General features: G+C 44.2%; 1 protein-coding gene across 1 annotated transcript in view; it reads right to left on the bottom strand.

The window, feature by feature from the left end:
- Positions 1–26,360, bottom strand: part of GAS7 (growth arrest specific 7) — a 202,123-nt gene that overhangs the window by 74,925 nt on the left and 100,838 nt on the right. Inside the window, exon 2 of the mRNA XM_025040188.1 lies at positions 8,045–8,165. Within this exon, the coding sequence (XP_024895956.1) occupies positions 8,045–8,165 (121 nt within the window). The remainder of the gene's footprint in view (positions 1–8,044; positions 8,166–26,360) is intronic.

Genomic DNA, 26,360 nt, shown 5'->3' on the forward strand with positions numbered 1-26,360 from the left:
AAGTAGCTCTTTCATGAGATTCTACTTTAACTACAATAGTTATATAATCTTTAACCTTGAGACTGTAGTGTTTACTTGTTTGAAGAAAATTGTATTTTCTCATTGCATTTCAATAAGAGAAACGTGGGTTTAAATTTACTCTTTGACTTTATAATATTTGATATATTAACTATACGTTCATCAATCTTGTTAATAAGTCTCTTGCCAAGTTAGAAACAGGTAGTGACTATTAAAAAACACTTCAAAATATAAAGCAGAAATTTTTATTCTTTTTAAATAACACATTCCTATTCAGTAGGTCTGCAGTGGGATCCATGTATTGGTATTTTTAAACAAATGCCCTAGGTGCTTCTGATGTCCACAAAAGTTTAGGAACCAGGCCGAAGGAATCCCCAAGCAAGGCATCTAAGGCAGTGGTCCTCAATCTTTTGGGCACCAGGGACCAGTGCTCCTATGAGAATCTAATGCCTGATGATCTGAGGTGGAGCTGAGGTGGTGATGCTAGCGCTAGGGAGTGGCTTCATAGACAGGTGAAGTTTGCTCACTAGCCTGCCACTCACTTTCTACTGTGCGGCCCAGATTCCTAACTCATGGACAGGTATCGGTCTGCGGCCCGGGGTTTGGGGTACCCTGATCTGAGGAACTGTTTCTGAATGACACCAAAAAAGTCACCAACTTGCCAAAGTCCCCAACATGCCTGTTTTTATTGATAATTTTATTGTGATATAATTCACATACCATAAAAACCACTCTCCAAAAGCATACAACACAGTGGGTTTTAGTATATTTCACAGACTCATGCAACTATCACCACTATCTAATTTTAGAACATTTTCATTACGTCAAAAAGAAACCTTCTTCCTATTAGTAATCACTTCCATTCACCCCTTCCCCAGTCCCTGGAAACCACTATTGACTTTCTGTATCTATGGATCTGTCTATTGTAGGCATTTCATATAAATGAAATCATACAATATGTGGCTTCTTATGTCTGGCTTCTTTCAATCAGTGTGATGTTCTTCAAGGTTCATTCATGTTGTAGCACGTATCCATTAGCACTTCATTCCTTTTTATGGTTGAATAATATCTCATTGTAGGGATATACCATATTTGGTTGTCCATTCATCAGTTGATGGATGGTTTTTTCTGGCCATTATGAATAATGCTGCTGTGAATATTTGTATACAGGTTTTTGGGTGGACATGTGTTTTCAGTTCTCTTGGGTATATATCTATCTAGGAATGGAGTTGTTGGGTCACATTCAACATTCTTTTTATTTTACTTCCATATCTGAAACGTTTGCTGCTAATCAGTGACTCCACCCAACAGCCAATGAGGAAAGTTCTTAAATTGTTTACCAAAAGCAGTCTTTTTCAAAGTAATTCAACTTCCTAGAATACAGCAAACAATAAAATCCTTTTTGTCTCCTTTGTCTTTTTGACTTTTATGAGTCTTCAACTTACTGGCAGTGTGAAGGACTCTCTAACCCACTTGGCATCTGCGAAAATTCCAAGAGATTACCAGTCTTAAAAACTGGTGAGAAATGGGGGATGTGTTGTACACTTAAGTATCAACTTAACACTATAAATTAAAGTGGATTCTCTGGAAGAAAACACAAAACCCACACAAAAGCAGATTAATAGTAAGTTTTAAGGCTTAAACTTTTCGCTAAGAATCCATAAAGAAAAAAAGTAAAGACAAAATAAGTACAGGAAAACGTGCGTGCGCACGCCCGCGCACACACCCACGCGCGCGCGTGCACACACACACACACTCACAAATTCAATCAACCAAATGTGCCAAATGAAAGCATCTTTTTAGTCTCACATTTATTCAACATGGACAGAAAAAAATACATCGACATTTTTGGGTGTAGAAGTTTCCCAGGGCAACTTTTATTAACAGGGAATTATCAGGGCTGTTCTATCTGGGGAGTTAGAAAAGTATCCAATTATTTGTAACAAAGAAAAGCTGAAAGCATGCTTTTAAAAGTGTTCTACTGGAAAACGTATCCAGAAACTCACTTTAGCTCCTAGTGTAATAAAGTTAAATGGGAATCTACTCATTTAAAGAAAAATTAAAACAAGAAATCAAGAAAACAACCATTTGGCAAATAAATCCAAAAGCTCAAATCCTGGTTTTGTCCTCCAAGTTTCTCTCGCAAACATAATATAATAAAACATTTACACATATGGATTCTTTGTCAAAGGAGCTTAAAAACAGTTCCCAGTTCTCCTGGGTTTCAGCTGATACTCTAAGAAAATAGTTATGTTTCCCTTAAAAATAAATGCTATTTCAGATCTTTTTTTCCTACTAATCTATGAACTCAGTTATCCTCATTGCAAATTAAGTCACCTCCACCTCCACCCCCATGCCCTGAATACTGAGGCAAAAAATTAAAGATCAAAAGACTGGGGACCCACGCATATCCTGGGATCTGAATAGCCACGTGGCTTTAAGTTTCTTTACTACATGGGGTGCTCTGTCTCCCAAAGTGTAAAATGAATGGTTCTATTTGTCAGACCAGAGATCATCAAACTTTTCCTTTTAAAAGCCAGATAGTAAATATTTTTGGTTTTGTGAGCCACATTGTCTCTACTCAACTCTGCCAACATTGTACAAAAGCAACCTTAGATTATATGTAAATAAAAGAACACAGTGTGTTCCAAACAAAACTTATTTATAAAAATAGGCTACTAGCTGAATTTGGCCCATGAGCTGTACTCTGTCAACTCCTATGTTAGATGATTTGGAAGGTTCCCCACAGGACGAATAAAAGTCATTGAAACTCTGAAACTCTGAACAATCAAGTCAAGGACTGACATTGGAGAGAGATGTACAGCACTGCACTCAATTCTATGGCAGTCCACATTGGGACACAGACATTGGGCTCTTCCTCACATTCCCATCAACTGCCTCCTCCTGTTTTAGTTGCTACCTCACCAGTACTCCCCTGACCATCACTGTGGCCTTGGATGAAGCACCACTATGTGGGGGTGGAATCAGTCTTTCTGAGGGGATACTAGGGGTCAGAAGACACAACCCAAAATGTAAGGAAGCAGCTCTTCAAGAACAGAAGTTTGGCCAGTGGGAAATGGGAGATGAGAGGGAGTTAAGCAGATAAAGCACCTCTGCTTTCTCATGGACTACTCAAAGGTATGATTCTTCTTTGCAACCCTTTCAGAGAAGTGAGCACACCTGCTGAGTGACCCACTGAGTCTCTTTGCAGTTCCCTGTCAAGACTAGCCAGTACACATGGCATCTTCCTTTGTCTCCCTTCCCTCTCTCACCCACTATCACTACTCTGGGCTTATACTTCAAAAATAAGGTGTTAACATTTAATCCTTGTCTCAGGCTCTGCTTACTGAGTTTATATGAAAACATTATTACATTAACTTATCCACTGAAACTTCCTGTCAGCCATTTGGATCAATGTTATTTATTAAATAATTTGTGCTTTCCACGATGATTTAAATTATCACTCCTACCATAAATCTGGTCTACATTTCAGTGTGTCTGTGACTGCTCCTTTCTGACAATCTTTTCTCCCTCACCTTTCATAACATTGCCCTCTCTGGGATTCCTCATATCTCTGACAATTCTTTCAAAGTCTCCTTTGCCCTTCCCTTAAAGGCCATTCTGCAGGGCTCTCTCCAGGATGCTTGCCCTTGGTGTTCTTCTGCATGCTAATGACTTCATTTCTCTGATAATAAAATGTAAATTATGGGTGAACATCTGTGGTTGTGCAGGTTGGTCAGTGCAGTGACCAACCTTGTTTGGGCACGTGGGGGTGAAATCCATTCTTCTCTCTGCTTGCCAAGCCATGTACTCATGCAGCTCCTCAGATTTCCATGTCTAGCCCAGATGTCCCCTGAGTCACAGACCCATCCATCCAAATATATGTTAGGCATCTCTCCCTGAATGCCCCCCGAAGAACCATACACTCAACATGGATTCATCATCTTTCTTCCAAATCTGTTCCTCCCTCATGTTCCCTATCCTCGCTACATGGCTCTGGCACACAAGGCAAAAAACTCAGAGGAAGCTGAGCAATCTTCTTTCCCTGACCTGCCACATCCTGTCTGACAGATTCTACCTCCTCCTCTCCAGCCACAGATACAGACGCAGCTACAGACATGGAGTTGACCTCATTACTTCTCTTCTCATTTAGTCTGCCATGCTCCATGTTTGCTGTCTTTAAACCTTTCACCCTGCTGCCACAGTATTCTGATCATGTCATGCCACCGCTCTGAACCCTACCATAGCTTCCCACTACCCACAGGGCAAAGTCCCAATTCCTCAAAGTGCCTCGGGAGGTCTTATTTGGGTCAGACCCCTAACCTCCTCTCTCACATCTTTGTTTCTTGCCAAATACATCAGCTTTTCCTTGCCGCCTTGCCTTTGCTCATGCAGTGACCCAGTGTGGAATCCCCAAGTCAAGGGCCCCTCCTTGAAAACTTGTTTGATACCCAGATAAAGTTGACAGATCCCTTCCTTGAGCCCCCCAGAGTTCCATGCTAACACCCACAACGCTTATTAGTTCTTACGTTTCTCTGATTCCATTAGAACTGCAGTCTTTGAAGGCCAAGATAGCCTCTTACTGGATCTTGTATCCCCAGAGCCCAGCTAAGCACTGTGACAATCCCTTATAAATTCTATAAGTTCCCTAAGTGGATTGGAAAATAAGCAGATTATACAGAGCAAGGTAATACAAATGTAAATTGGACTTTAAGCTAGTTATATTTGTATGTGGTATAAAAATGAGGACAGAATGCCTCTTGTGCCCAAGCGCCCTCTGCAAAAGAAGTGATTAGGAATTACGGGATATTAGCACTATTTGAAAAAAAGGTGGACAGACAAGAAGAGGAATGGCTCATGGTGGCTTATAGCAGGGCACTGGTGGCATCTGCTTCCTGGGCAGTGGTGCATGGCTCTGAGCTAAGTCACAGGTGGGAGAGACTCAGGAGTTGGGGCAGAAAGGTGGACGCAGCAGGCCCAGCTGTAGAAGACAAACTCAAACGGCTCCAGGATTCAGAAGATCAGATAAATGCAGGTGTGAGAAGAGTGAGTGGCTATTCTGATACTTTTCCTGCAGAAAGGCAGTTAGGTTCAAAATTTTATAAAGCAGCCCATTAGCCAAACAAAACCCGTCTAGGAAAGGATTCCAGAGAAGAACCAGAATGACAGTCAGGCTTCCCATTCCCTTAAACTAAGGGGAAGTACTTACCACGATGTTCAGGGGCTGCACTATTCCCCCAAACATGACTAATTCTTTATTATCAGGGAGGAATTTCTCATTGGCAACCCCTTCTTCATCCCTTTCCATCTGAGCTGAAGGGTACCTCCTCCTCCAGGAAGCCTCCCTTGACCTTCCAGGGTCTCACCTGAACATGCTCTCTAAACACCCTGGCTTTTCCTTCACAGCCCTGCTTGGGATTATAATCAAATATATATTCACTTAGAATCTGTTTCCTCTATAAGAAGAAGCACTTTGAGGCCAGGGGCTGCTGCTTCTTTATTATTACATCCCCAGCATCCAACACTCTGCCTGGAGCATATTTGAGGCCCACTAAAGTATTTGTTGAATGAATGATTCAATCAAACAGATAAAGAATGAATTAAACCACAAACAAATAAAATTGGCATGTGTTTAGAATGTACGAATAAGGAGCCAGGATTACCACGAGCATATCAGAGGAGGGAATGGCTTAGTAGGGCCAGTCCAACTGCAGATGACAGAGAGACTAGAGCGGGGGTCGGCAGCCAATATGGCCTGTGGGCCAACCCCAGGCCACCTGTTATCATATGGCCCATGAATTTCTGAACTGAGAGCATCTTTTTTATTTTCAAATGGTTAAAAAGAAGACTATTTCATGACATGCAAAAATTATTTGAAATTCACATTTCATTGTCTGTAAATAAAGTTTTATTGGAACATAGCTACATCCACTGGTTTTATGGCTGTTTTCATATGACAGTGGTAGAGCTGAGTAGCTGTGACAGAGACTATATACACCCCAAACTCTAAAAGATTTACTATCTGCCCCTTTACAGGAAAAGTTTGATGAATGCCTGGCCTAGAGTCTCCTGGGATCGCTATATCCAGGACCCACAAAAAGCCCTGACTCAGTAGCATATGCTAAAATCTGACCCTCAAAAAAAAGCTGCCAGACACTGTCTGTTAATGTAAAATGAGACTAAAATATCCCCTTAATAAAGAGGGGTTAGTTAAACTAATGATAGCATATACTAGCAGTGGACTACTACACAACTATTTTTTTAAAAATGAGTGAGACTGAAATGTATAAGTATAGAAAGATGCCCATAATACACTGCCAAAGCAATTTATAGAACAACATGGGCCGTATTCTCCAATTTATTAGAAAGAATAACCATACATATGTTTAGAAGGTGAGAGAATACAAATATCTGGAATAATATGCATGATAAACAGCTCTAGAGAATGGAACCAGGAATTTCTACTTTTATTTTAAACACTTTTGCACTCACTGAAATTTTTTACTATTTTTTTACTATTTTTTTTACATTTTTAAATATACTATTCTCTAACTGAAAACACACACCCTCTCCCTCTTCCCTGTCCCCTCCTCTCCCCTCCTCTCCCCTCCTCTCCCCTTAAAACACACACCCTCTCCCCTCCTCTCCCCTTCCTCTCCCCTCCTCTCCCCTCCTCTCCCCTCTCCCTCTCCTGATTTTAGAAAGCCACGCAATTTTACCCCCTGGCATAGATCCAAATGCTTGATGACCTCAGGATCATATGGTCCAATTTCTGCATTTTGCAGATGGGGAACCGCACATAAACACTTTCCTCTGAAACTTCAAAGTCTGATAAAAGTGCAAAATTGCTCATGTGTTTGTTTTGAGGAAGCTTAAGATTAGAATGGTCAGAAATAGTCCTACTTCCCTTTTCCTAGAAACCCCAGTTACCTATTCAACTGGAACACACCCCTCGAGCCTACGAAGGCCAGGTTGCCAGGGGATGTGAACAAACCAGCCAACTGAGTAGCAGCTGTCAGTTGCTTTCTCTGTTGTTCTTTCTAAATAGCAGCTGGCTCTCCTGTCACCAAGACCCCTCCAAGTGCAAGTTCATAATCAGCAGTCATATTAATGGTCTCATCATATGGGGCAAGATGGCCATAAGTCAGATGGGCACAGACAAGGGAAGTGAGAAGCCCAGACTGAGCCAACAGGTAGATCTGGGTAAGATGTCAGGTTCTGCCTTGGCACACACATCTACGATTTCTACCAAATCCAACTTCCTGTATTTCTATCCTTTGTTCTCTTGTGGCAATTGCCTTGGGGAATCATGGAGGTCGAGAGGCAGGGCTGTTAGCTGGTTTTGCTCTGCCCTGCCCAAGATGACAGCCTACAACACTACTCTGCTCACCTTATTATAGGAATCCGTCACTACTCCTTTAATTAACCTTTTCCAGCCTTCTTGCAGCTTACCCTAGAGTCTACATCTTGGGGCCCTGGAGTCACTGTGAAGACTCAGAAGTCCATAACGACTGGAGGCATAGAGGTGCAGTCCTACATCTGTTAGAATAAATAATCCATAAGTAGCCCCCAGCATTCCCCAAAGAACATGCCAAGAAACTCCAGCCAGTGAGATAATTCATAAAGAGAAAGAAATGTGGTGAAGTTAAGGAAACCACACTTGAAATGCCTGTTTGGGAGCTTCTATATCAGCACATTCAAAAGTCCAAGAAATCATGCGGTGGCTAAACCTGTTCCACTTGATTTAAAACAGCTGTTGACCACAGAACCTTCTGAAATCCCGATTTGAAGAACACAGTTCCACACTGCAAGGTTGGTTTCAACAAATATGCCCAGGAAGGATGACCTTTCCCAATCCACTCTCAGACTCCCACCACCCAGCACTGTGGGGAAAGCAGCCTCTGAGGTAGATTTGTAAAGAAAAAGTCTAACAACCAGAAAGTGAAGGAGGGAGGAGAAAGCCTGCCTCTCCAAAGAGGCAGAAACCCAGGGGCTGGTGCAGGATGCTCCCCAGAGCAAGACTCACCGTTGGTGGTCGTGTTGACATAGTAACGCCGCCCCTGAGGAGACAGGTAGCTTTGCCAGCCAGGTGGGAGAATGACAGTCTGGCTTTCCTCTCCTGGTGGAGGGGGGACCATTCCAGGCTTCTGTTGAGGAGAAAAGAAAAGGTCACACACATTTGGCATTTTTGCAACTGTTTTTCAACGAGTAGGTCACAGGCAGATGAAGTCAGCGTGGAATAGCTCCACAGTGTGTGTGTAGGGGGGGCGGAGGAGGGATTGCCCGCAGGCATCCCTAAGGGAGGTCACAGGCCACACTTGTGTGATTTTGGCGGTTGTTGGAGTGTGAGGTGTGAGGAGCACTTGCTTTTTTCAGAGCCACACAGCAGAGGCAGAGTCCCCTAGAGAACAGAGGGAAGTGCCAGTCAGTTAACAGCTCAACTTTCTCCTCATGGGCCCTTAGAAAACACTCACAAGGTGCTGCGCTTCCTGGGGGCCCATCATGCCACGGACTCCTGCTGTGGAATATGAAGACTGAAATACTGGGGACTACTGAGTAGAGTGGCAGACGAGGCCCAGGGCCTGCTGTGAGACCTACCACAAGTAATTAATGCAAGTCTCAGCACAGTGAGATGTAAAACCTTCCATAATAACGCTCAGAATCGATGAAGAGTGAGGTGGGGTTTTCTCAAGTGTCCAAATCACTCTGGCAAAGAGAGCTGGGAATCTGAGTTAGAACGAAGACTGACCTTTCATCATATGCACTTAGGTGCAGTTTAGTTCCTTTAACCATGCACAATAGTACTTTTCTTTAAAAAACAAAGTTGGAAGAAAACATTTAGAACATAGAGAAACTAGGTGTAGACAAAAATGCTAAAGCAGAGGTGATTTCCAGTGGTGGAATTATGGGCAGTTTTTATTTCCTTCTTTTTACTTTTCCATCTAAATTTTCTTCAATAAACACAAAAATAAAAGTTGTTAGCTAAAGAACATTTAAATTTAAGGAAAGGAGGTCCAAACAGCTCACATAATTTCTATGCCTTGTGAAGAAAGTAAATTGACTAAAGATAGGATTCTAGCCACAGTATAAGAGAAGCCATGAATTGCTCAGCAAAGCTGGACCCTGTTCAGAAATATGAAAACTAATCAGCTCCTAAATGTCCTCAGCATCCCCCAGCCATGCCCACGAGGCAGTTTTTGGTCACTGATGACCACAGCTTAGGAAAACAAGATAATAGATTGAAAGTGAGCAGTAGAGACACAGCTCCCAGACTGCTCTGAGCTTTCTGCAGACTGCAAAGCAGCACGCTTCTGGTTCCTATGGTGCCCTGCACGCCCTCAGCAGGGATGGGATCAATCCTCGCTATTCCTAGGCGTTCAGAACTTTAACTAAACACAGCCTCCCCATGGCCCTCCGCAGAGCTGCAGTGTATGTTTCATTATGAAGTTTCACAATTTAATTAAAAACCTTTCCCTATGCCCTGAACGCTTCTGTCTCTCACACCTGTTAACCTACAGCACCTCTTTGATTCAGTATGAAAGACTGGCTTCTAAAGTGCAGGTGCCGGGGAGATGGACAGCAGCCAGAAGCCTTCTCACCAGCAGAGCATGTCCACTGAGCCCAGTGCACACATGGGCACATTTACCTGACCTCCAGACACTGCTCTGCTCTCTCAGATTGGAAGACGGTCAAAATGCAATCAAGAGAAAAAGTCTTATATTGAGTACAGAGAGAGAGAGGGAGAGAGAGAGGGAGGGAGGGGGAGAGAGAAAGAGGAAAGGAGAGGGAGAGGGAGGGAGAGGGGGGAGAAAGGGAGAAAGAGAGAGAGAGAGAGAGAGAGAGAGAGAGAAAGAGAGAGAGAGAGAGAGAGAGTGTGTGTGTGTGTGTGTGTGTGTGTAAAATATCCCACATACAGGAGATTTTGGCTGCATGGGATTGGGAGTAAAGTAGGAACAGGGAGGTCAGGGAGCTCAGGCAAAGAAAGAAATAATCTAGAACTAGGTTGCTTTTGTTTGAGTCAGGTAACTTACAGCATCTAAGATGGGAAGGCCAGACTAGTGTTTGTCCAAATAACCTAGCAGGAAGTAGGATATTGTTAAAAGGATATGAAGCAAGGGTCAGTGACTGACACGGCCAAAAACAGTTTGTAGAGGAGAGAGGGACCCAGAAGCACAGTGAACACAGCCCTCCAGCCTTGGGCTCAATTCTGACTTGGCCACAGCCTCGGGCTCAATACTGACTTGGCCACTTAGTAGACCTGTGACCCAGAAAAATGACTCAACCGGCTGTGTCTATTTCCACATCTATAAAACAAAGGATGATGTTAGCCCAGTTGTGGGAGACACCGTGGAAATTAACAATGACAAACTCAGCACCTAGGAAAGTGCCTGTCACCAAGAATTCTGAATAAACAGGGGTTTCCAGCAGAAGGGGGGGGCCATCTAGATACTGAGTGAGATCAGGCTTCATATAGCCTCTACCAACAGCAGCGCGAAGTTCACCCCAGCCTCACCATCACTGCATCTGAAATGTCACCAACAACAGTCACTTCTCCCTGGTTTCTGTTTCCAAGACGACCTGACTTAAAAGACAAACACAGACCTGCTGGGGAGGTTAACACGTTAAGACGTTGACTATTACATTCCTGGTGAGAAAGCTGGGTGGTGAGAACTCTCCCTAGCTGGGCCGGCTGAGCGAGTGGACCGAACCTTCTGACTCTGTGTTCCACCTGTTAAGTAGCAACAATGACACCTGTCACGTCTCCACAGCTGCATGGTGCTTTGCTCTTTAGAATGACTCTAGTTGATTCATTTAAATAACCTGTGGGGTCAGAAAAAGCCTTGGCTTACATTTGATGACCAAGGAGGTACCATCACTGCTCTGAGGTCTCTCCAACTGGGAAATGCACGACCTGCCATCTTGAAAATTTCGGAAAGTGCCTGCAGGAGAGGCACCCCTGGTACTGAGCCAGGATGGGACAAGGGGTGCTGAATGAGGGGAGGAGGACACCCAGGACAATTTCCTAATTTGGCCAACGCGGCAAAGGTGGACTCCATATTCCCCTCCAATACGCCCATGGGTCTCCAGTCTGCCTGCCATTTGACAATGCTTTGCTTCCATTTCCCCAAGGCAACCTCTCCCAGAAAGAAGTTATTCCTGTTGGCTGGACTGAAACAAGTGAGGGGTCAAAAGATGTGGCTGGCGACAACTGGGTATATACCCAAGAGAACCGAAAACAGTGCTCACTTTTACACCTATGTTCTAGCATTATCCACAATAGCCAAAAGATAGAAACAATCCAAGTGTCCATTAACTGAGGAACAGATAAACACAATGTGGTGTGTATCCATACAAAACAATGTTGAGCCATGAAAAGGGATGAAGTACTGAGACATGCTACAACATGAATGATCCAAGAAATAAGCTAGACACAAAGGACCCACATATGGTATGATTCCATTTATATGAAATGTCCAGAATGAGAATATCCAATAGATACAGAAAGCTAATTAGTGGTTACCAGGGGCTTGGAGGGTGACGGGAATAGGAACAGGGTTTCTTTTGGGGTGTGATAAAAATGTCTTAGAACTAGATAGTGATGGTGGTTGCACAAAACTGTGAATGTGTAAAAGTCACTGATAAATTTCATGTTCAGTGTATTTTGTCACAAAAAAATTTTTTTAGAAAGACGTAGACGAGGCAGAAGTTGTCCTCCCAACTAGCAAGCTGTCATTTACGAAGCCCAAACAAGCAACATTACCTCACCCCTTGTGGGCATGGAGGTACAGGCTCCTGGGAGAACTGCTCCACAGCCACCGAGAAGATACAACACGAGTAACTACCCAATAATTAAGGTCTCTACCAAACTTATTCTTCTCATTAGTTCCTTTCCAAGTTTAATCCTTCCCTTCCCTTCCTCAGTCCTGTGGCTCCTCCCCTTCCATTCCGTCAGCTCTTTCCCATGGGAACAGGACCTAGAAGCAGGGGCGACACAGGCCCTATCTACAAGGAGCAAGGTAAGCAGGCGTGGGCTGAGATGAAGACGGTTTTCTCAACTCAGAAATTCTTAACCTAATGCACAGGATGGCTTTGTGGGAGTTGTAAAACACTACCTCTTGCCCTGGATGGGCCATCCCCCAGGGTGCAAGATAGGGTTTCAGCTTCCCTGGGCCCCCTCATCTGGGTCCCCTTGTTCAGTCAACAACCTGCTCAACTATACATGGAAACCCATCCTCTGAGAATCTGAGGAAAACTCGATCTTCTGTCACCCAAATGGAGGCATGTATGTACATACACTCACCCTATTTTATCAAGAGCTTTCTAGACCAGTTCAGAACCCCAGTCTAATAGGTACTCAAGAAATGTCTGCATTCAGATCTCACTTCTGCCCATCGATAATGACTTTGACCACTCACCAAATGTCTGTAAGTGCACCAAGGACTGGTCAGGTGATTTACACACTTATCTCTTTACAAAAAGCCTGCCACATAGATCCCATTTTAAAACAAGGAATCTGGGACTCAGAGAATTTAATAACTTGCCTCACATTGCGCAGCTAAGTAAATGGTCAAATCCAACTTTAAAATATTAGCTTTGGTCTAGACACTTCCCTCAAGTTACCTAAATCCAGGCTACCTTCAGACCATCTCTCACCAGCTTTCCATAATCGGCTTCATTTTTTTACCTGGACCACCTGACATTCCAGCTCCCACCCAAGGAGGGTAACAACTCAAGCCAGATTCTCCTGCCTGTCGCAGTCTCTAAGTGTGCACATGCCTTCCCTGGAGATGTGCAGAAATATCACCACCCACATCCAAGCAGTCACGTTCCCTGGCTGTAGGCTGATTTCCTTGTCTCCTTATTTAAAACAACACAACCAAAGAAAATTTCCCATTAATAATGGCTACTGACTACCCCTGGTGGTGGGGGTGGGGGGCAGGGGATGAGCAGGCAAGCATAGGGAAGTCACCCAGATCAACCTGGAGCCTGGGAAGTCACCTTTTAACATGTATCCTAGGTGAGTCTTATGCTCACTAAATTCAGAAGAGACTGGTTTTCAGCTTTAGAGGGAGCAACTGAGAAAAAACATCACTTCTAAAATCAAAACTGAGAACATACAAATTTTAATAAACACAATTTATAAAAAGACAGTGTTTAGCTACATGGCTACTTATTAATGAAAATGATCCTATGCCCTAGCCCAAACCCTTCCAACAGACTATTTTAAGAGAAATTCGATCTTGTCTCTGTAGCCTCCAATCAGTACCAACCCCCACACTTAGCTCCTCACAGCCTCCAGCACTCTCCAAGTTCAACCTGGAACTCGTTCCCCCCTCAGGAGGCTTCTGGGTAAGCACCTGATTCTTACCTTCTGCAGATGTGAGCAAATGTTACTTGCTGATGTTAATGGGTGGTCGTCAGACACTTGATTTAGCAGCTAGATCAGTTTAAGGTCCCCGCATTCCGTGTCTTCTCATACCCCAAACCCAGAAGCAATAGAAGCTCTAAAGAAAGGCATATCCACAGGGCCCCACCCCCCACTCCCCCACACCCAGATCTATATATAACACGTCTGAAGTTGTCAGCCTAAGGAGCCACTTTCTGGCAGACCAGTTGCCATGGCAATGACTGTTAATGAGCCCAGTGCTGTGATTGGCACTGCTTAAAGGCTGCTCCATAAAGAACTCTCCAGAAAGTTCTGCCTTCTCCAACCACACAGCCAGCTGGACACCCAGAAGCAGCCAAGGCATAGCTGGGTGGGCCTGGAAGGCTTCAGTCCCTGGGAACCAGTTCATTATTAGTACGCCCTGAGCAGTCCCATACCCAGATGTCAGGAGTGGCCTCTACCGCCACTCACCAGGGGTCAACCAATTAGTGACAGAGGCTGCAAGGGCACTACCAAGAAGGCCAAGATCCAGCTGGGCCTGAGACAGAAGAGTCACGTTCGCTCCACATCTTTCTGCTGGACACTTATTTAGGGTGGGAAGACTCTTACACAAAACTAGAAACAGCTACCCAAGGAAGGATAATCTCCTCTGGCTATAGGTTAAGATACAAAGCATGAAGCAGGGGTCCACCTCCCACAATGATGTCATCAGCCTCAGGGGATCTGTCTGTAAGAATACTGGGCACCACTCCTCTGCCTCACAGGTAAAAGTACTATTCTCTCCAGCTCTCCCAGGCTATCCATTCAGAGAGAGCAACTCACAGAAAATAACTGGAAAGTAGGGCACTGGTACAGTGCATTCTGGGAAGTGTAGTCCCTATATGTAGTTTTACAGGCGGGTGGGGAGGGGATGGACCCTGGCAGCATCTTCATGTTCTTCTAAGGGTGAGAGATTTAGAGCCTGGGCCAGAGAGAACATAGAAGGAGGAAGAGAGAAACAGACTGTATGATTCAGGAAGGCAGGGCCACGTCAACCTTGTTCCTAGCTTTAGTCTCAGCATGGCACTTGAAACACTGGATGGATGGATGGATGGATGGATGGATGGATGGACGGATGGATGGATGGATGGACGGACGGACAGACGGATGGAAGGATGGACGGATGAATAAATGAAGGAAAACTTGGAATTGTAGTAGAAACTGGGCTTTAAACAGGTTTGAGGAAGCGATTTCACCAAACAAGTAGACAGAGAATAGCAGTTTAAGTGGATACCCCTCTGAGAACAAATCTCGGCTCTTAACAAATCTGACTGAATGGACTGTTCAACATCGAGTACAGGGAGGTAGGGCAGACAAGATAACAGTGTTTAACTGCAGAAAATAAACTGAGGAACAGTCTACAGAAGGCTCAGGAGAAGCACAACTTCTAATCATGACCTCGTATGATACACAGAAGAAAAATCCCAGGAAACCATTTAGCAACCTCAGGAGCAGGCAGACAGGTATGGCATCTATGATACCAGAGTAAATGGTCATAAGTTTGAACTAAGTTTAAAAGGGCAAATTGGTTTGAAAAAGAAAACAATGATATTAAGAAGGAATAGGAAATGATCAAATTGTAGAGAAACTTAAAAGGAAGTAACAGAAGGACCATCCATATTATTTGTAATAGCATATAGAGTAAGTATTGAAAAAAAAATTAAGATTTTTTTCCCAGAATGAAAGGAAATAGGAAAAGTAAAAATAGAGGGACAGAAAAGCAAGCCAAGATATGGATGCTAGGTGTTCCTGAAGAGGAAACTAAAACAAAAGGTATAACAACAAAAACTACAACCAAAGATTGATAGGTTGGAAAAAACTTCCCTCGGCTAAAAGAAGACACATCTGTGCATGGAAGGTCTAGCACTGCTCAAGGCAAAGGGGATTTTAAAAGCCCAACAAATGAACACACCCTAATAATATATTTACAAAGCAAAGATGAGGATAAAGTCCTATCATTTAGTGGGAGTAGGGTGTCTCCAATAAAAGAGCATAAATAAAGCAGGCGTCAGATTTCTCTGTAACTGCATTTCAAAAGACACCTCTGGATTGTTATGTGGAAAATGTGAGACCTTCCTATGTGGCCAAGCTGTCTTTCACTAGTGAAGGTGGTTGAAATACATTACTCTACAGATAAGGGTTCAAGAAATACACCTCTCATGTGCCCTCCTTAGTAAAAGTGCTTAAAAGATGTATTCTAACTAACTGCCCGAAAAATTAAGACCATTAGAGGTGAAGAATGAAGTAGTCAAGGCAAAAAGGACCAGGGCTGAACATGAAAGCAGCTTTAAGAATGTGTAATTATTATAAATCTAGTTACAAGATATGTGTATGTATCACTACTCTCAACTTACAGAATTAAAATTAAAAAAAAAGAAATAACCTGGGTCACAAATTCCATATAATATTAGAAAAGATCAAGAGGTTGGATAAAAAAAGTGTGGACACCTAGAGAAATGAAACCAGAACCCTGATTTTCTTTTCCAGTGCAATAAAGAAACATCAACTTCTTCCTCTCCTTCCTGCCAAGGCTCTGAGGTACCTGCCCAATTTGCTCCTATCCTCTGGCATCCAGTATCTGCTCTTGTCTATTTCTCAGAGAAGGACAGGTTTCCAGCCAGGGAGAACACGACAGAAAGCAAGGGTTCTTGGAGACCACAGACTCTTCATTGGATCCTGGGGCTGTGAGTCTGACCTTCAGGCACCTTTTATTGCCCCAAGGCCAATCAACTTCCACTGGGAGTCCTGAGCCCTGAATCCATTAAGATGGACACGGTGGGACCAAAGCACTTTGCCCGCTGAGGGGAAACTCAGTAGGAATCCAGGTTTTCCCAAAGACCTCATTCGTACCATCTGTTTGCTTTTGTTAGTCCTCAGAGCATTCCAAAAGCCAGCCTCTCTCAGCACTCAAACACAACTGTGCGGCTATTGCCCAGCCTGAGTCTAAGCATTTGTTTCCCTTGAACTACTGTGGTTGGACTCCTGTATGAAAAATACATCAAGCATGTGAGGCTCACCTCCAGGATTTTACCAATAAGATGACCATCTTCCTTCCACTTCTCTATTTGCATAATTTCTCAGTAAATGTGACTGACTCATCAGAGCTTTTGCCAGAAACTTCCTGGTGTATACTCAAACCCCTCTTATTAGAAATCACTTGGTTAGCAGGGGTGTTTCTTTGAGTCCATAAAGGAACTTTCCAAACCAGACTTTAAACACTTAAATGCAAATATCCCCAGGACTCTTCCAAACCTGGTACAACTCAAGTGTCCTCAAACCTTACTGCTCAGGGTGGACGGGGACACATTTCCAACGATAATTGCACTGGTTTGAATCCACTACTTGCTCAAGTCAGACCTCTACCCCGCTGAGAAGCCTCCTTGGATGATATCTACAAGTCCCCAGAGGGTGACTCATGGGCCTCCCCAGCTCCAGTACTCAGGGAGCATCTGCCATATGCTCTTCCTTGCCTACATCAGCTACCTCCCCTTATACCCTCACCCAAACCCAACACTATCCTCTGTTCACAAAGCTGCTAGAGAAATCCTTACACTGTGGCGGTCACTGGTGCCCATGACAACAGGTAGACATCAGTGCCATGGGAATTTTCTCCTAGCACCCACAAAGCTGCTGGCTATGAGGCTGGAGGTTGAACCACTTTGCAAACCGCAGATGTGTCTTAGCTCCTAGAAGACTCGACAAAGGGCTCAGCCACCCTGAATATCCATCTGTAAGCCCTCAGTGCCTTCCTAATGGCCAGTAAACTCACTGGGCCTGTCTGTTGGGACCGGGCAGGGAGAGGACATAGAACAATAAACTCTATTTTCTGACCCTAAAATGGAATGGAGTAATCTGGTTACCCAGGAATTTTGATTAACACAATTACAATGTAGTCCATGCAAGGACACAGGAAGTCAGCCCTTCCAGCAAAACTTGCTAGGCTGGAAAACACGGGATCTCCAGTCAGGCAAGGATTGATGAAAAAGGTTTGCAAATGATACTGGGAATTATAAGGATGATTGGGGTGGCTCCTCCTGGTTCAGAAGCCATTTCACAGCCTTGAAGTGACTGCAGGTCATGCAGCAGAGGGTAGGAAGGAATCAATCATGTAGGAAGTGGCTTCCATAAAGACCTCACACAAATTTCTTCATGAGCCCTTACCTCACTAACACAGGAGGAAAGATTTTTATTACCGTGGCACCTGCCATATACAGATACAAGATAGAAGAGCCAATTAATAGGGTGCCAAAGGAGACAGTAAAAGAAATGAAGAATGCTGGATGTCAGTAAACTTTTTATATCTGAGATGGCTGCTGCTTTTGCTGATGGCATCTGTCCACGGGCACCAAAAAACATGACAGGGATCTGAGAGACACCCACTCTTCAACATCTCTTGGGAGAATCTCAGCATTGGCCAAACAGTATAATTGCACTACTGAATATCATGGTCACCCCTGCCACTTACAGAGATTTGGAGCAGATGCCCAAAGGTCTTGTGGCTGTGTTTAGGGCCACTTGGAGAAGGGGGTTCCCACAGGTGCTCCTGAAATACGGAGAACAGCTCCAAGAAACAGATGGGAAGCTGTGGCTGGTTCCTCACCTTGGTGTCTGGAGGGCTTGGAGAACCCCAGAGAATGCCCTTAAGTTTTGTCCCATTTCTGAGGCCTGTCTGATCCTGGTGCTTCACAGCTATAAAAGGCAAGGCAGTGTGCTCCCATCAGCCTGTTCCAGGCTTCTGAGTAGGAAAACCTGAGTGATTCTGCATACCAGCTTGTGAATAACAGACATTTTATTCAAATGCTCAACTTCCCAACAGGCTATTGAGGAAGGTTGACCCTTTTTCTCCTACCCATTCCCCAACAGATAAAAATCAGATGGGCCACCTTAGGACTACAGAAGAATCAGTCGAAAGCACACAGACCTAGACATAAAGAGGCTGTCCCCAGACAACAAGCGGTAATTTATAGTCCCCTTGGCTTCTCTGGGCCTCTGTTTACTCATCTGTAAAACCAGGGGCTGCCACCAGAGGAATATCTTTCATAACAGACCAAAACCACCACAAGGAGAATTTCAAGGGATTTAAATGACCGGCACAAGCTTACAAAAGCAGCAGCTACGTAAACAAAAGAAACAACAAAGACCTCCTGACAGAAACATAAATGTTCGTAAAACATTTTTTTTTTTTTTTTGCCATCATGTTTCCCCGAAATTCTTTTGAGCAGTTTTGGTCTAGAGACATGGTTTCATTTACTCAACCAAATCCAATTCAACTGGAGGAAAAGAAATGCTATCTGAGACACCAGTAAAGTGAAATGATTTAACAAAAGTTGGAAATCATTAAGTGTAAGCTCAAACCGGCATACTAAATTGTGGGCATTATACCTCAGACCTGTATGAAGAGACTGAAAACTTAATTCTCTCCTTCATTTGCATAAACCACTGTTCCGGCCTCTTTGGGTTGAAATGTCCCTATTTGTCATTTGAAGTTGCTGGGCTAGAGTTTTTAGTACTTCCTGTAGTCTTAAAGGATCTCAAAGCACACCCTCAATTTTCTCTACTAGATTATGTCCATAATAAATCAATTATCCTGCCTTAGAAGACGTTTTTGAAGGACATTGTGAGGATAGGTCACTGACAACAGGTCACCTCCCTAAGGAAATCTTCATAAGGTGAGGGCCCATCTAGATCAGGGGTCCCCAACCTTTTTGGCACCAGAGACCAGTGTTCCTATGAGAATTTACGCCTGATGATCTGAAGTGGAGCTGAGGCTGTGATGCTAGTGCTGGGGAGCAGCTGCAAATAGATGAAGCTTCGCTTGCTCGCCAGCTGCTCACCTTCTGCTGTGTGGCCCAGTCTTTAAACGGGCCATGGACCAGTACCAGTCCACATCCCAGGGGTTGGGGGCCCCTGCTTTAGATGATTCCTGGGTAAATTCCCTTTGCAGAGGGTAAAGTCTGGGAACAAGAGAGTTTTGCCAACATTTGGTACTGGGAGGGAGAAAAAAAGAAATAATACTAGTGAAGCCCCCTCCCAGCCTTCCTTTAGTATTAAGATGCAAAGCCCCCAAATGCCCTATGCTATTATTTCTGGCACTTTCTAAAGTTGTTATGTCTCCAAAGAAAACCCACGACCAAATGTACCAAGCATTCTGTTTCATTCAAATAGACTGAAGAAGTGAAGAAGGGAGTTGCAGACCTAGGCTCAGTACCTCACACAAAGCAGCTTGCCAGGAACGTCAAGGACAAGTGAACAGCTGCTGCCCACAGATGCCTTAGGGGCAAAAGGAGGCTTCCTCAGGGAGTTGATGCCCTTTTAGAGAAAGGTGGCTGGACCTCATTAGGGTACAAAGGTGGGAGCCTCTGATGGCCTGCTGTGGGGTATGATACAGACTGTCCAGCTTTGTGGTTGCTAGTTTTGGGATGAAGGGCACCAAAAGAAAGCCAGGGCATCAAGTCTCAGCATGGACACTCATCCTAGTTCCTCTGTAGTGCTAACGCCTGTGTTCCAAGTGATTCTAATCAAAGACTTCTGACTCAGAGACCTGATTCCCTGCGAGCCATAACTGGTTCTGAACCATGAGCACCAGAAGAAGACTGAGGCTAACAGGGGTTGGAACAGTTTCCGCAAGTCAGTAAGGGGCACAATTTCAACCAACCCAATTCAGTCAACATTTTTGGAGCCTCTGCTACTGGTGCACATAAAACTAGACAAATGGTGAGAGCCGAGGGCCTTACTATCAAGGTTTGGGACCCACTACCTCTCTGTGGCCCCGTGCAAAGAAGTGGAAGGCCTGAGTACCAAGCTTGAGCTGCCACTGCCTTGCTGTGAGATCTTGAGCAACCTACTTCATTTTTGCTGATGGGCCTCAATTTCTTCATCTTGAAAATACAGAAGTTGAACCAGATGGTCTCTAAGCAAAGTCACATTCAAGTGTAGACATGGGATTCAGAGGCATCAAACTATCCCTAGAAAGCTGTCCAGGCCCCAAACTCCTGAGATTCTCCCTCATAATCTCGGAGTTCTGTGCTCCCATCTCTCACCATGGTGAGTTATGGTGAGTTCTTCTGTCCCGGTGGGCTTGCATCTGCCTGCCCCTTCCCTGTCATTCCCAGAACCACAAGCTGTTGAGCTCTATTTGCCTAGCAATCAGATTTCTGCCCTGGCATCCTGGACTTCCCTGTATCCAAAGTTAGAATTCATCGTCCCACACCAGTGAATTGTTCCAGGTCTGCTAGCAGTTAGCTCTTCTGTTAACCACTCAAACTGTGTCCCGAACACGCAGCCCACTTAAGCTTGGGCATACCCCACAGACCGCCCACATCCCACACGCCTCGGTTTCTGCCTTACCTACTCTGCCAAGAGCTTTGCCTGCACTCTTATTCGCTTCCTGAATATTCCTCTTCTTCATTAATCCCTTCTTCTCCATAAACCTCCCAGACCCACCAGAACTCCCCGCCCCCGCCCTCGCCGCCCCCGTACTCTGCAGTCAGGTCCTGGATAGCTTAACTCCTAAGTTTCAGGAGAGCATCCATTACTCTTACTGTAGCCATTGCCATCTCCACCAAAGGGGACAGACACATCTAGCCCAGCCTGGAATCGCCATCCAGATACTGGGTTTACTGAGCAGATGATACTCAACTACCTCTGGGGAGCTATGTCCCCATAATGGGCTTTCACCTTAGTATTCCAGCTAGAACTGTGCCATGGGATAGAAGGTAGGTGTTTAGGAAGGCAGAAGTCAAACTTCATATTTTACAAAAGTTAAATGGGGGAGGAAACATGTGGACTCCAATCCCAACAACAGAAGTTCATGTCACCACTCCGCTTGGGTAACCAGGGGACCCAAGACTCTCCTTCCAGCCAAACATTCCTTTTTAAATCTTTCCCATCTCTTCTCCTGATTTCTCACACAACAGCCCAGTGTTCTCTTCTCCCTGCTCACGACTTTGGCCTGTGAAAGGTACTCCCCCAGCACTCAGGGCCCTCAGACCTTCTAAACAGGTTCTCAGAACTGCCTCTTTAAAATATCAAAGTCATTTTAGAAACATGCAGAAGAAAAGCAAGCTGAGCACACACATCTGCAGGCAAGCAAAATCGATTCTTACCATCAGAGGGACAGCTACTCTTCTTTGGGAGCTGCTAACTCAGGGGAGAGTCTCAGAAGTCCCCAGATCAGGACCAGGCTCCTGCCAGCTTCCTCTCCATAGCACCCTCTGCGGGAAATAAGGCTGAGGCAAGCAGCTACTCCAGGGTCAGTGCTCTGGGCCCCTGGAGGATGTTCCTGTGGCTTTTCTCATTGCTATTCTTTCACAAAGAACCCACTACATTGCACAGTTCCTTCCAAATCTGCTCCAGCTCTTGTGGGGAAATCAACAACACATTCTGGACTGTCCAGATGCAAAGTTTCTTGAGGCTTTCTTTCTTTTCTTTTTTTTTTTCACACTCTCTCTTTTTCCCCTTTCTCGGCTAAAAAAGTCGGCTGAGGTCACAACATACAATGGCCAAGCCTGTGTCATTGACCAGATGCCTCCCACCCCCAGGCCTGTGGACAAGAGCGCCTTTGTCCACTGTATTTTAGGCGGGACTCCCTGGGCCTGCCCAAATCCTGCTGGGGAATGTTCCGCCAACTTCTTCCCAACCCTAAGTCAGGGCTCTGGCCTTGGCCCTGGCCCCAGCTGTGTGAACCCAAGGCCAGATAAAACCCAACATAAAAGGAAAGGAGAATGTTCCCCCAAAGAACCGTTGTGTTAGGCTTTCCCGGGGCTGGAGAGCTGGTGCCCCTAGAGGGGCAAGGCTAGGGTCCCCTGCCTTCACTCTGCCCTCACCATCTCCAAATCTGGACAGACAGCAAAAAGGGGCAATACTGTGCATCTTGGGTGAAAAGGGCCTGAGGATCACAAAGCAGTTGATTGCAAGTGAAGAAAGGATTGGACCCTAAGAACAAACCTGCATCCACCAACAAAATGAATTTCAGCAGGGCCTTGGAACCTTGGTGAATATGTCTTATCACTCTGTTTAGAAAGCTTTTGGGAGCAGCTGAGGGTTTAGCATTTAAAATGTCACATATTTCTGTGTTTGCTTCTGATATACATCTTTGGAATTTTAGGAAGTGATTCTCTACTTCGAAGTAAATGTGATTTTCTGGAGAGACCAAGGTCATGAGGCCTGAGGTTTCCTATAAAATACCACTTCTCATCAACATTTGTATGGCTAAACTGTTTACTTATAAAGACATTTCAATGCCAGCTCCTTGGGGCCAGGAGACCTGTACTATCATCTAGAGACCGAATCAGACCATGGTCACCTTTCTGATTTACCAGCTGTGATACATGGAGCAAGGCCTCTAAACTGGTAAAATGGAGATGATCACAATATCTTCCTCAAAAGGCTGTTGTGAGAATTAAGGGGGTGGGGGGAATCCATGTAAACACTTAGCAGAATGTGAGAGGGATGTAAGTGCTTAATAAAAGCTAGTTGTTACTATCAGCGGTAGCTGAAGAGTAGGAGCTGCAGTTTCCTGGACACAAAAAAAGTTTAGACTCAACAACAAGAAAATATATAACCCAATTAAAAATGGGCAAAGGACAATTCTCCAAAGATATATACAAATGGCAAAGCACATGATAACATGCTCCACTTCACTAATCATTAGGGAAATGCAAACCACAATGAGATGCTACCTCACAGGCACTGGATGGCTACTATCAAGAAACCAGAAATAACAAGTGTTGGCAAAGATGTAGAGAAATTGGAACCCTTGTGCACTGCTAGTGGGAATGTAAAATGGTACAGTTGCTATGGAAACTGTATGGCAATTCCTCAAAAAATTAACCACAAAATTACCATATGATCCAATACTACTTCTGGTTATACACCCAAAAGAACAGAAAGCAGGGAGGTAAACAGGTCTTTGTATACCCGTGTTTATGTGTTTATAGCAACATTATTCACAATAGCCAAAGGGCAGAAACTCAAGTGTCAACTGATGGATGAAGGGATAAATAAAATGTGGTATATACATACAATGGGACAGTATTCAGCCTTAAAAAGGAAGGAAATTCTGACACAAGCTACAACATGAATGAACCTTGAGGGCATTATGCTAAGTGAAATAAGATGGTCACAGAAGGACAGGTCACAGAAGAACAAATTTGGTGCTTCTATGAGCATCCTAGAGTTGTCATACTCACAGAAATAGAAAGTAAAATGGTGGTTGCCAGGAACTGGGGGGAGGGGGAAATGAAGAGGAATTGTTTCAACGGTACATTTTCAGTTTTGCAAAATGAAAAGGTCCGGAGATGGATGTTAGAGATGGTTGCACAACAATGTAAATGTACTTAATGCTACTGAAAATTGTTAAAAATGGAACGTTTTTAACACACACACACACACAAAGGTAGTTTAGATCAAGGGTGATGTGACACATGAACCACATCATGAGGTATACAGGGGCAGAATCTCCAGGAAAGGTGAAACGTGCAGCCATCCCACCTCTTCGTGAGAGCAATGAGAAAGTTGACTACAAAACGAAGCCAGGGCATCTATAGCAGGGTTCACTGTGACCTGTTTTGTATGCTATCTCAGGGACGCTGTGACCTGTTTTGTATGCTATCTCAGGGACACTGAGGCAGCACTGCCAGCATCCTAATGTCAGCCACAGGTTTCTCTGCTTAGGAGTATGGCATGCTCAGGGGCCCCTGGGGGTGGACAGCAATCTGGACGCATCAACTCCCTGCTTTCTGCATCTACGTTCCACCTTTCTGGTCTTTCCCTTTCACCCCCAGGGGCAGGGCTCACCTCTTCCTTCTCAAAGCCATTGGCGTGGCTGTCTGAGGAATGCTGTGTTCCCTCTCTGATTGTGGAGCTCCAATCAGCTGCAAGTCATGACAACCGGGATCCCTTACTGAGCGCTTGCTCTGGGCCAGGCACTGCTCCAAGTGCTTCACATGTCATAAATCACTTAACCCACATAACAAATCAACAAAGAAGTTTCTATTATTGTCCCATTTAATAGAGGAGAAAAAAAAGGCTCTTGGGGGCAGGAAGCATGGGTAGGATGAAAAACTTTAGGGTTCAATACTCGATGGCCAACATGAGCAAAGGCCCAGAGAAAACAGTGTGGGAAGATGTGGGGAAAGGTGGGGGGATCACTTCCATCAGAGTTTAAGAGGCATGGAAGGAAAAAGTAGTAGCTGAGAATGGAGTCAGATATGGAAGGCCATGAGAACACCAAGGCTAAAAAATTCAGACTCTCTTCTAAAAGCAAGAAGAAACTATGGACGGATTTTGAGCCAGGGAGAAAAAAAATCACCAGCATTGCACTCTTGATATATTATCATGATACCAGGGAATAAAATGATCAAATATCAAGAAGAGACTAGAAGCAGGGAAGTGATAATGGGCTTACCCCACACTCCCACCTTTCTCTCTCTCTCTCCCATCATAAAAACAAAATAAATGCAATGCTTAAATCTAAACTTGTTAAATGGTTCCGACACAGCCACAAGTGAAGAAAGTGAGCACATTATCCAGCGGTGAGGTGTCCCAGCAGTGGCTGCTGAGTTATTTGGAGGAGTGTCAGAGGGTAAATCCTGACCTTTGAGGTCAGCCAGGCCACTAGAATACATTGACTAGAAGAGCTAGGCGTGTCTCTGCTTCTGGAACTGGGCTCCCATCTATGAGTTGATAAAAGCAAAACTTCATTTGTACCTAGACAGCCAAGACCTTCACCTTCAGTCCTTCAGGTTTTATGGAATTAAAATGGCCATGGAAGCTTTCACAGCCCATAAATTCTTGGTTTTATAACAGCAAAGGGGACAGTTTTAAGGCCATTCAATCTTGACACCACCATAGAGATGCATCTGACAATGCATCATACAAATTAACGGATACAATCACACACAATAATGCACTGCTATAGGCAACACACAGAAATCATTGCCATCGCAGTTCCCAGTGTGGCCTACAGCCAATGGCAAGGGACTTTTCTCGGGGTTTATAAACCAGGAGGCTAATCTGCTTTGACCTTAGCTAAGGAGACAAACCAGTCCTGCAGAGGTTTTATTCTTTAGGCTTCATCAAACTTAGTATGTCAGGATGTGTATGACTTGCAAATGAATTCTAATGGGTTTACTGTTTGGAGTTATCCTAGCTTTTGATTGCAGAAGTCACTTTAGTTTTACTTGACTGATAGTCCTCTATCATTGGAGTTGCTGTGAAAAACGTGAATTGTTCTCTTTTGGGTCTACAAATAGGTTTCTACATAAGGGGTCATGCGGGCAAATGAGAAAGAGCAGGAAACCCACAATCCAAAAGCAAATAGACTGACAACCATTTCCACCAAACTGCATTTTACTGAGTTTAATCAAGTTAAATTCAACCAATCCTCTTGTTATTATTCTTCGTTTCAGTTGAGTTGAAAACTGTCAACCAAAATAGGCCATATTCGCTATAGGCCCTTGTCTTCCATAGGACAAACTGTGTTGTCTCAATAATGACAATTAATAAGAAAGAACATCTGGGTATGGTGATGACTCACTTTTTCTAAATGTTTTAGTCATGAAAAGAAAAATTATTTACCAGCCCGTGCAGTCTCCAGGGTTCAGCATCTCGAAGACACCCCCAGCCCTGATATGCAGCGTGTTGGCTATGACATCAATCAAGCACTTAACAGTTACAATGCTTTCCTGAATGCCATGAACAATACAGACAAGTGTAATGCAAAAGACTGGATTTCTAAAATTTGGGCGATAAGGCACAAACACCACGAGAGACGAAAAGAAATAACTATATAAGGGAGTCTACAATAAGTGCCAAATGATAAGTTGATAGACAATAAGAGCTTTTAGAATTTGGAGAAAGGCAAGATCACTTTCACTGGGATGGTCAGGGGAGGCTTCTCAGAAGATACAGAATT

Source organism: Pteropus alecto, unplaced genomic scaffold (assembly GCF_000325575.1).
Source record: "Pteropus alecto unplaced genomic scaffold, ASM32557v1 scaffold398, whole genome shotgun sequence".
NCBI lineage: Eukaryota > Metazoa > Chordata > Mammalia > Chiroptera > Pteropodidae > Pteropus > Pteropus alecto.